This window comes from Chanos chanos, chromosome 2 (assembly GCF_902362185.1).
Source record: "Chanos chanos chromosome 2, fChaCha1.1, whole genome shotgun sequence".
NCBI lineage: Eukaryota > Metazoa > Chordata > Actinopteri > Gonorynchiformes > Chanidae > Chanos > Chanos chanos.
In genome coordinates, this window is record NC_044496.1 from 44,780,697 (window position 1) to 44,792,699 (window position 12,003).

General features: G+C 38.9%; 1 protein-coding gene across 1 annotated transcript; it reads left to right on the forward strand.

Moving 5' to 3' along the window:
• Window positions 1–263: 263 nt before the first annotated feature.
• On the forward strand, window positions 264–10,501 carry evc (EvC ciliary complex subunit 1). The gene is made up of 21 exons (XM_030765376.1): window positions 264–443; window positions 1,491–1,604; window positions 1,775–1,861; window positions 2,064–2,314; window positions 2,499–2,613; window positions 2,995–3,093; window positions 3,688–3,825; window positions 4,217–4,378; window positions 4,623–4,839; window positions 5,897–6,045; window positions 6,402–6,500; window positions 6,655–6,867; window positions 7,166–7,275; window positions 7,661–7,829; window positions 8,078–8,299; window positions 8,560–8,704; window positions 8,970–9,072; window positions 9,208–9,331; window positions 9,744–9,834; window positions 10,136–10,208; window positions 10,414–10,501. The coding sequence occupies exons 1-21, from the start codon at window positions 264–266 to the stop codon at window positions 10,490–10,492; spliced, it is 2,940 nt and encodes a 979-aa protein (XP_030621236.1). The 3' UTR covers window positions 10,493–10,501.
• The last annotated feature ends 1,502 nt before the right edge of the window (window positions 10,502–12,003 follow it).

The window sequence follows — 12,003 nt, forward strand, 5'->3', positions numbered from 1 at the left end:
AAGGATTCTATTGGTTTTCCTAAAAGTTGCGTCAAGAGTAATGTGATATCATTGGATAATGGCTTCTGCTGCCGAAGTCGAAAAAATACGTGGTTAGTTTTTCTTACGGTTTAGTTTGTGGTCTTTTGAGACGAAAATACGAAGAGTGCAGTGGTTGTGCATAGAGCAAATCCGAGTGATACGAAATGCCGCGCTTGCAGTAGTTCCAGTCTTGAGTTAGGAAGATTTTATACGAAAATAATGTGTGATATGTGCGTAAAAAGATGAGCGATTCTGGGGCGATTGGGGAATGCTCCAGCGATGTTGAGATCCAATGCGCGGAATCTCTTCAGATATATGCAGGGCTGCTGACAGTCGCCATAGCTTTTGGTCTGTTTTTTGGATTAGTCACAGCAGCTCTTTTGTATGTGTTTGTTCTGAAGCCAGTTTTAATATCTCGCAAGGTATGTGCCCATCTTCACATGAGTTAAAGTATTTCAGTGCCCGACATTCATCGCATCGATTTACTTATCTTTCTCGATAATAATATTATGCCTTCTTACAATGGCTTTTACGCGATTCTCAAAAATGTTTTGGAATGACTGAACATGGAGCTGTAATTTGAAACTACATACTGCTTTTCTTACTGTCGTTATCCTTTTTTTCTAAAAAGTCATCAGCAATAAATCCATAACTTCAGTGTGTTTTCCATAACAGCCGAACTTTGTCAAGTAATTGCCACTGAACAAACTGGGCATTTTTCCAAGCCCCAGGTCAAGAATTTCAGTTTTTCAGTTGTGCGTGGTTTAGTTAATATATCATTACAGTCGAGTTTTGAATTGTTGTGACTGGTCGTTAAATGTCTGTTAAAATATTACATTCTGTAGGGATTATCACATCACCATAAAAAGTTGACTGATACAAACTTGATCTTCATTAATGTACAGTCCTTTAAAGGACAAAATGTTCGTATGCTTTGTGTTTTGTGATCCAAAGTGGACATCCCCAGTGTTGCTAGTTTGGTTGCATTGATACATGAGGTAAATATACAGCAACATACCCTAGAGTCTGGAGTAATCTCAGTCACTGAAATATCTAACATTATTTAATTTTAACGTTGTACTGACTCAAATCATTTTGATCCTTTCCACTCAATTTATTTGTCGAATATGTATCAAGTTTGTGATGTATATTATTACTATGTATAATGTTTTTGATGGAACTTTGTTTGCCTCCTGAACATTTATTTGTTCTGTTATTTGTTCTGCTTGCTGTGTAAAAAGTTGTGAAACTTTTACAGTTGTTCTCATGAAATTGAGTGAAGCAAAAAAGGAAATGTGTGATAAAGTGTAAGGGGGGGTTACAATTGTATTAATATTTCTCATAACTTTCCAAAAATAATAGCTTCAAGTCAAATTTAAAAAGCACAAACCCATGAAAGCGTTTATATGATATACTGCTAACACTTTTAGAGTTCATTTAGTTGCTAATGGTGTATTAATACATTTCAGGAGCATGATCCCAGAAGATTGTTTGAGATGGATGAGGGAGATCAAAAAGAGGATCTGCGTGATGGAGCCTCCATGGGACAGAGAGCAGGAAAGAGCAGCGCCCGCACTGACAGAGTCAGCATCCGCTATTCATTCACTTATTAACGATCATCACATCACATGATCAGTCACTGTTATTTATTAAAGGGATGCTGGGGACTAGTGAGAAACCACTTAATGGGCTGCATTCAAACGCTGTAAATGTGCAATTCTTTCTTCTTTCTTATTCTCTTAACACTGAACAGGAGAAAAAACAGATGGCTACAAACAGCGATGTGGCTGCATTTGCCCTCAAAGCGAAAGTGGTATATCCCATTAATCAAAGATACAGGGTAAGATCTAAAATGGTGTGATAAAATAACTTCAGTCACAAATGTCAATACGGTTTTCTTTTCATTAGTTTGAGTAACTTAGATGAGAAAGAGTAGTAGACTTATGGTTTAAGAAATATTTTATGGTTTAAGAAATATTTTTTTCCCATTGATTCATTAAGATATCATTTTGCTGAATTGTTAAATGTTGTCAAATTGTTAGCCTTTAGCAGATGGGGCTTCCAACCCATCTTTGCACGAACACTCCAAGCTACCAGCGCTGCCTCCCCGAGGTTCATCCTCCTCCTCCAGTATGGAGTCCATGTGCCAGGGGAGAGGGGAGGATGATGACGACAATGAAGATGATGACGACGACAGCAGCCAGTTCATCTCTGCTTCGCCGGCCCCAAAGACCCTGGAGAGTGAAAAGTTCACCAGAGTTCTCCACTATCCTGAGACACTTTCCTATCCTGGGTGAGTATATGACACTCTATGACACATTGCCATCTGTCGCTCAGTGCTGCTGAGATTAACCATGGTTCTACACAGGTAGGAGCACTGAGGGTTATGTGTGGAGGTGAAATGGGCCAGGGGCTAAATTACGGGTGTTCTCTGTGTCTGTGTGTGATTAATGAACTGTTATTTGCTCTGCTTGTAGGCATGAGGGTAGGGTGAGTCTGTATTCACTGGCTCTGCAGGAGCTCCAGCAGCAACTCGCTCAAGTCCAGCAAGACAAATGGGAGGTAGGAGTCCCCCAGTACCACTACGATACAGTACATCTGATCTGATCATTTTCACAAGTTTAATTTCAGTATCACAGTAGTGCACAATTACGCTGGATTCACTGGAGATACTCGCTGTGTATACAATTAATATCCCACCACTGCACCTCTCACAGATGAGGATCATCACAGTTTTTCATGGCTCACTGACGGAGGAAAATACCAGAAAGAAATATTTTGAAATTCTGTTCATCTCTATGTTAATGTGTTACCAGATTACTGAGGGACTAACAGTTTCCTAGAATAGAGTTAATGTATGGGTTGTAGGAGAATCAAAACAAGAACAATATGGTCACATTAATGAGTATGTTTGCATGACCTATATACATGACTGACCACAGTGCCAAACCATCTCTTTTCCTCCAATTCCAGATCTTTCTGCAGAGTCTCAAACTTTTATTAAGTTCTGAATCCCAGAAGGACAGCGTTAACTCCACTTTTTACAGAGATGTTCTCCTCACACAAGAGAAGGTAAGACTTGAGTTCGGATGTGTGACATTTTTAGTCTGGCTTGCTGTCTTAAATCATAAATAGCATTTAATTGATTGGTTCTCACAATTATCTGCATTTTATCCTGTTGAATATTGTCATTTTTGTGCACAGTGTTGTAATATTCTGTATTTACTTCCAGTGTTTGTAACTGGTGAGAGTTTATACATGTTTGTGTAGTCAGTATGGTAAAACATTTAGTGCCTAGCCCTGGTGAAAAGTCACATTAAAAATCCCATGCTTAAACATGGCCCATAAAGTATTAATATCAGTACTAGAAGGACAAGAAACAAACTGTCCCTCTAAATGAATACTAGTAGGTATTTATCAAATTATTGATCTATAGAAGATTCTTCCAGGTGCCTGCTTTATGTTGGCTTCACAGCTCTAGTTTTGCTGAAGATACATTTAAGCAGTCAAGTTTATATTTTACCATATTTACCGTACATAAGATTTTAGTTGTTCAGGTCCAGTTTATATCTGGAAGGTTCTGTTGTGGTGCTGGTGGGTGAGTGAGGTTTGGTTGTAGTCTAATTTAATCTGTCTGAGTTTCTTCTTGTCTCATTGTACGTACAGGGTGTGGCAGAGCTGAAGAAGTGTGTGTCCTGTGATGTGATTGGCTCTGAGAGAGGTGAGGAGGCGGGCACAGTATTCTGTACTGTAGAACAGATGGAAAAAGCAGGCAGAGACAGACTGGAGCACAGCCTGCAGACGGTATGTTTGTACACAATGTTTAGCATATTTGATTTACAGCTCATATTGTAAATATGTAAATAGTGTTTTTCCATATCTAAGCAACAAGACAGACATTTACATGAAACCTGAAGAGAAACCTGAAGTCAACCTCATCAGAGTTAAATGTCAACATAAATATATACATAAGAAAATGAATAAATTTCTCATTTTTAGGGATCATTGCTGTTTTCATTAGTTCAATTTTTATTGTCTCTCATTTATGCAGTTATTTATTTCTGCATTCTGTGGGTTTGGTAATGCTTCTGTAAATGATACTTATAAACATGTTGTTTCATTGTTATATGAAGAGATCAAGTTCATTAAATACCCTATGCGTTTTGTGTATGTGTATGTGTGTGTGGTTATCCAGGCTTTGAGATTTGGAAAGCAGGTGGAATTACTCTGTGAAAACCTCCTCAGCAAAAACAGTGGTTTACCACAGGAAGCAGCACAGAACATGACTTGCATGCTCCTAAATTGTCTGTTATTATTGGAAAAACAGCTCATGGAGTGTGAGTCATCTATCATGAAAGTAAGAGAGAGAGAAAGAAAGAAAATAAATTCTCAATTCATTCTCAATTCATATTCAATTCATATTGTGTCATATTCTCAAAATAAGTATAAATATTTGCATTTAGATATTTGCTCATTTGCATGCTATGGTAATACACTTCCAACAAATTTCTATCTTTTGTAATTTGAGGAAGCATTTTGAGGAAACCCATCTCTTCTCTTGTTCCCTCTCTCCACCCCCTCTCTCTCCCTCTCCTGACCAGTGTGTGATGGACAGGCTGCAGTGGTGGGAGGAGGTGTCTGGTTGGCTGAGGCTGAAGACTGCTCTTGTCAGTCAGGAGGCGGGGCTTAGATTAAAGTTGGCTGCAGAGTCGCTGGAGCAGCTGACAGGTGATGGACAGCTAGGTTTCTCCCACATGGAAAAGGTTTTGGGAGAACTTCAGATGACCATGAGAGAGGAGCTACAGCGCACAAGTGAAGGTGTGACATCGGTCTCTCTTTTCACTCTTTTAAGTGACATCACTTATACAATGTGTGAAATAAAACTCTACATAAACACATTACATAACCACACACAACACTATCACATATACTCTATACCATTACATTACCTAGTTTAACAGGCTCAGATATACTCTGTTCCATTACATAACCACACACGTAACACTCTCAGATATACTCTGTTCTCAACCATACACAACACTCAGATACACTGTATGCCATTACATAAACACACACAACACTGTCAGATATACTCTATGCCATTACATAACCACACACATAACACTCTCAGATATACTCTATACCATAACATACTCTATACCATTGCATAATCACACACGCAACACTCTCAAATACAGTCTATACCATTACATAATCACACACACAACACTCTCAAATACAATCTATGCTATTACATAATCACACACACAACACTCTCAAATACAATCTATACTATTACATAATCACACACACAACACTCTCAAATACAATCTATGCTATTACATAATCACACACACAACACTCTCAAATACATTTTATGCTATTACATAATCACACACACAACACTCTCAAATACAATCTATGCTATTACATAATCACACACACAACACTCTCAAATACATTCTATGCTATTACATAATCACACACACAACACTCTCAGATACAATCTATACTATTACATAATCACACACACAACACTGTCAAATACAATCTATGCTATTACATAACTTTTGAAACACTCTCAGATATACTCTGTACCATTACATAACTGCACACAACATTTTCACACACACACATATTATATCTTTACAGAACTCTACACAACATTTTCACATACACATTATATCATTAAACACCTTAACACATTTTCATATTAGCACTACAGAACTGGTACTGCGTTATACTACCACATAACCTCATATCACATACTATCATGTAACAGTCACAAATATGATCACATACATTATATAACACCTTCAATCAGCCTTTAAGCTTTGGCACAGGAAGTGTTCTAAGAACTAAATGATTACTCCAGAGCTTAGGAGGCAGACTAAAGAGCTGGTGTGTGAGAGAAGCAGAAAGATGGATTTGAAGAAGAGGAAAATGATGAAGGCTCAGAGTAGGGAGAGACGTCGTGTGCTGGAGTCAGGACAGCAGGCCAGAGACACACAGGAGTATGTGAAGGTGAGAGAAGGTTTATATGCACTTTTGTTTGAAATATGTCTCAAAATGTACATCACAGTAGAACTTCACACACAGAGTTAAATTTCCTGTCTATCTATCTATCTATCTATCTATCTATCTATCTATCTATCTATCTATCTATCTATCTATCTATCTATCTATCTATCTGTCTGTCTGTCTGTCTGTCTGTCTGTCTGTCTGTCTGTCTATCTATCTGCCTGTCTATTAGTCTGTCTATCCATCTATCCATGGGTCTGTCAGTTTCACATAATGTTTTTTGTCCTACAATTCAAACAAATGTCCTGAGTTACCATTTATACCTCTCTCTCTCTCTCTCTCTCTTTTTGCATGTGAAGACATGGTTTGATCTTCAGGTGAAACAGAGGAAACAGAGGACTGAATTAGAGATACAGCAGGATGGTAGAGTCACTGAGGCTCTGTGTGAGCTGTGGAAGGTATGTGTGTGTGTCTGTGTCTGTGTCTGTGTGCATGTTTATGTGTGTGTGTGTAAGGCAATTTTACAAATAATTTTGACAAAAAAGCACCACAGTATATAAGAAGACAACTGTGTGTCTCTCTCTCTCACACTCACTCTCTGTCTCATGCCAGCGGTTGCTGTCCTCGTGTTCTGAGCGTTTGGCTGAGATATGCAGAGAGACTTTTTTGAGTTCTCTGCCTGAACAATCACACCTCCCTCTTGAGCAGTGTCAGCATTTACAGAAAGAGCTGGATCTCCGGATGAATACAGAACTGCTGAAGGATGACCTAAAGATGCAACAACAGATTAACACACTCAGAGAACAACTGGACAAAGACAGACAGGTAGAGAAAGACAGTGGGAGACAGATATGTGGGTACACTCTTGGCATCAATCTTCTAAGCCCTTAATATGAGTTAAATATAAGTTAACACAGCTCTAATGTACAACCATATACATTGCTGGCAAATATATGGACAGTAAAAAGAGCTCAATTCGATCTAAAATTACTGCATGATATGACACCCTTTGTAGTTTTTAATAATGAAGATGTGTAATATACAAGGTTGTGTTCGTGGGTAATGATCTGATTAGACCTTTTATTAATCAGTGGGTTTGATGAGAGTGTTATTTCCTCTGTAGGTATGGACTGAAGAGGAGGCCCTGGCACAAGCCTGCCTGAGTCATCTTGTCAACCAGCAGCTTAAGATCGTCATGGTGATGGTTGTCAGGCAAAGGGATGTGCAGGAAAGGTGAGTCAGCACTAAAGACAAATCACCATGCTCACCTAACTGGGCCACCATAGTTACGTCTGTAGGAGATTGTAGAAAATTTCAGCTTCATGTTCATATTTACACGGTAATGAATATTTCTCGTGTCTCATTTGCCATACATAGTGAATTTGCAAGAACTGTCTCATGATCAAATTTTCTTCAAGTTCATTGTAAATGACTGAATGTTCATTGTAAATGACTAAAATGAATGCTGTTTTTGACAAAATTGCATCTACACTAATGAATGTGTGTAAACAATAAAAAGTGTTTACACAGTCCACAGTGAACAGTCAAATAGTTTGTTTTATAGTGGGGTCTTTGCTGTTTTTTCATGTGTATTGATTTATTGATCAATTGTTTGCAGGACTGCTGACCTGATAGTGCAGAAACAGCGCCATCTGTTGTCAGTAGTGCAGAGGCACATGTTAGCACGGCATTATTTCATCGGGGCTTTGAGAGAGATGAGAGTGAGCAGACTAAAGTTTCAGCCACTGAGAGACTATACTGATCTCACAGTACAAGAAAATATACAGGTACACACAAACACACAAACACACACGCACACATAGACACATGCACACATTGACAGAGAGACACATTCTCACATAGACTATAAATAAGTAGCCAGAAAGAGACCACACCCCTTGCACCATAGGAACAGGTACACAGTTGCGTATACACACTGACACACAGCAAAGTTGCAGTTCCTATACATATCTGACCTCAACATCTTCCGAATGGGTGCCTTCTGAAAGCTTACAGTCCTGACTTCTCCCTCCAGGATCTGTCTGGTAGTGTTGGGATGGGACCACTTTGCTCTGAGGCTGTTCTGATTGGCCAGGGTTTGCAGCAGGAGTTCCTATCAGAGCTTGAGACTGTCTCTGAGCTGCTGCAGGGCCACGCCCAGTTCCTGGTGGGCCACGCCCTGTCCCACAGTGCACGACTTAGGCTGGACTCTTCAAACTCCAAGCAGAGTCATTCTGGACCTGCTGAGGACAGCAAGGTAAGTTTTGTCTCATTTTCATTGATTCAGAAAAGTCAGGGGTTTTACATGATGTTGAATCCCCACTCTGCCTACAATGTTTATATATATATATAAATTAATTTAATTAAATTAAATTAAATGTAAAAATTGAGATTTATTTGTGCATTGTTTTGATAAAAAATTTTTGCGTAAAAATATGTTTCTATGCACAAATCCTCACTCCTTAATCTGTGTGTGTGTGTGTGTGTGTGTGTGTCTGCTGTGTCTGTGTGTGTAAGGCGGAGTGGATAGAGGCGCTGTCAGAGAGTGTGTATGTGACACGTGACTCCATCACTTCCCTCATACACACGTACCACTCTCAGATGCAGTCCATCTTCACAGCGGCCCAGCAGAACCTGCAGCTTTATCCACATTCTCACGCAGGTTTCTCCCATCATTCCTTTCATTGCTTTGTGTGTGTGTGTGTGTCTGTGTGTGTATCATTCATAACCAGTGTGTAACGTGTGCATGTAGATCAGGGGTGTATTTGAGCTGGGACAGTAAGTAGAGGTGTATAGCAAATATACGTGTGTGAATAATATCAATGAAAATTGCATTTTAAATGAGGCACTTTGTCACCCGAGTAAGACAAATTAGTTGAATTTAGAACGGAATATTTGATTTCACCTCTCAGCTGTCTGTTTTCCAGAAGAGGATGAGAGACAGAAAGAGACGGCACTGTTGTCCCAAGCTCTCCAGAAGGAGCTGTCCAACTGGGCCAGAAAGCCACACTCCTCAGAGTTTTACCAGAGGTAAGTTCACATGTAAAGTCATGTTTGTACGCACACCATGCATCTTCAAACAAACTATTCATATATTCAATATTCACATAAATGCTACTGAGAAATGTGTGTGTGTGCGTGTGTGTGTGTTTATTGTTTGTGTAGAGTTGAACTCCAGAGGAGGAGAATGCTCTTGCAGTTTGAGGTGAATGAGGAGAGTATGCATCGCATCCTGCGAAACAGAACGCCAACCCTGGATCATGAACAAGAGTACAGACACAAACTCAGAGTGAGAAACCAGACTATACCTCCCATCAGTACCAGATGATTCACTACACAATCAGTGCCAAATTGGACACCTCGTTAGCATCAATAGATTACACGTAGTGCCCCCAGATTATTTCCCCGATTCATCCTGCTAGTGTCAGATTAAACACACTCCTCTGTCACTACCATCAGGTGAAACACTTTAGCAGCCGCTACAAGATGTTACGCTAAATCAAACCTAAACTGGACAGATTATGTATTTGGGTTTGATCAAATTGAAATGTCTTTGTGTTAAGGGCAGTTCTCCAGTAAGACTGGTATAATGGTCAATATGCTGCCATAGCGTGTGTGACTGCGTTGTACATGAAACAAATTGTACTATATAATGTTTTGTGTGTGTGTATACGTGTGTGTGTGCACATGCGTGTGTATAGGAGGCAGAGGAGAGTTTCATGGCTCGATTAGCAGCTGCTGCAAGAGTTCCATTGGGCAACAGAGAATCCCCACACCCTGACAGCCCAACAGGTGAATTAAAAAACACACACTCATCACACACTCATGCTGTCAGTTTTTCTCAATAAAAATGTGATCTTTTAAAAAGTCAGAAAGGAGAACAGATTTTGTGTTTGACTGTAATTTATGACATGGACTGAGAATTAAACTGATAAATAAAACAAAGACCTACATGGAGCGACCACTTTTGATTGGTCATCATTATATAGGGAGAGCAAGTATACAATCAGTATTCATATCATATTCAATCACTCTGAGGTATGACTAACTCAACAGTGTGTAATACAGCCTTAACCGTGCGTATGTTCTGTAGGTATGGACACTGGTCTCCTATCACTTCTTAGACAAGATGATGAGAATCTGCAACTGAGATCTGATTCTTTCAGGTAAAGAGAGAGTTACATCAGAGTTTTAAACTGTTCAAATTCTCTAATGAATTACAACTGGTTCATAATCTTTGTCAGGTCGTTACTTATTATTCTATTCTATTCTATTCTATTGTTATATTATGTTCTTTATTTCAAACAAGTTTCAGCTGGGTAAAACCTTGATTTGCATGTTTAATTCTCTTCTCATTCTTGCTTTCCTCAGCCATGAGCCAAACTGCTCCTCCATAGCGGTGGACAACAGAAAGAGGTTCCAGAGGAGAAGAGAAGTCATGAACACCTGAGAAGTTACAGATTCTCTTTCCCTATCTTAAATACTGCAGCGGTATTGATAAAACTGTCTGTTTCCTCTGTATTTTACCCTATTTTTCACTGTAACCATGGCACAATTAAAGCACTTCTCTTCTAATATTGTATTCTGATATTGTATTTTTTTCATTTTTCCTCCCAACACATATAGCTTTCCCTTGAATACAGACATGTCCTTACAGCACATTGGAGATGCTGAGAAATTTCTGAAAACATGGATGCAATTAACAAGTTAATGTCCACACAGGACAAGGAGTGAAGATGGACAACAAATGATTTTAAATATTAGGATGATTTTGTAAACATCTGCTTTCTGATTTGTGATGTAAATTAAGATGGCAAACATTAGCAGCAGATAACTCTAAACATTAAAAACTGACATCACCAAGAATAAAAATATACCATCTTTACACTGATGTCACTTTCTGGATGCCACATAAGATTTTTCTCTCTACAGTGACCCCTGGTGTTCACCGTGGGAGACCCCACTCTGAGGTCCGATTTTAAAAGATTGTGAAGGGTTGCTTTCATTTTGCAAGCTTCTTGTCTCGACAGAGATGAAATTCTATCAGACATTTTAGCATCATCTAAAACATCTCTGTGGTGGTGTTAAATTAGCAAAACAAAAACACTGGTTCAGACACAATTATTAATTGCATCCCCTTCTGAATATTTGTGAGGAATTTTCTGTTAGAAATCTATCTAGTGACTGCATCCTCTCTACCTCCCTCTGTGGCATAATGTTCAGATGAGAGAACTATATTAATTCAGTCTTTCGTTCATTCAGACAAACAGTAAGTAAAGAAAAATCGAACATTACACATTGCTCAGCTTGGACCATTTTATTTCACAACGATGGAAGCTTTCATCGTCAAAATCACTCAACTACAATAATAAAACATTATGAAATACGCAAAGATTTATAATAAACTAAAATGACAGAAAAAAGACAATTGAGATACAGACAATTACCAAGTAGGAGTCAATAATACAGTAGATGGCACTGACGGGTTCTGTGTTTTTCTGTCTGTGTGTGTTTGCATATATGTGTCTTGGTGTGTATGTGTGTGTGTCACAATTTGATTCTCTTGTTTAGTTTTCAGACATGAAACCACAGTACAAAATCACTGTTTTAACATGTGGAATGATCTTGTGCTTACCGTAAACCTTTGATTAATTTGGCAAGAATAAAACCGGCGTTGGTAGAACGAAGTAATAATGACGGCATCCAAACAATCAGTTACTGCAGAGTCACATGCAAAAATCAACAACTAGTCATACACATACACACAGGGAGAGAATGCTATATTACCAAACTGGTCAGATTCAAAAATCTGTCTACTTCTGCTTGCTTTAGGCGGACATTTTGATTTAAGGAACAAGGGATGGAAGTGGGGAGCACCATGCTTGCATCATCACTGAAGAGAGAGAGGGAACAGACCAGAGGGAACAAAGGAGAGCATTACACTATGGCCAATTTGATGGC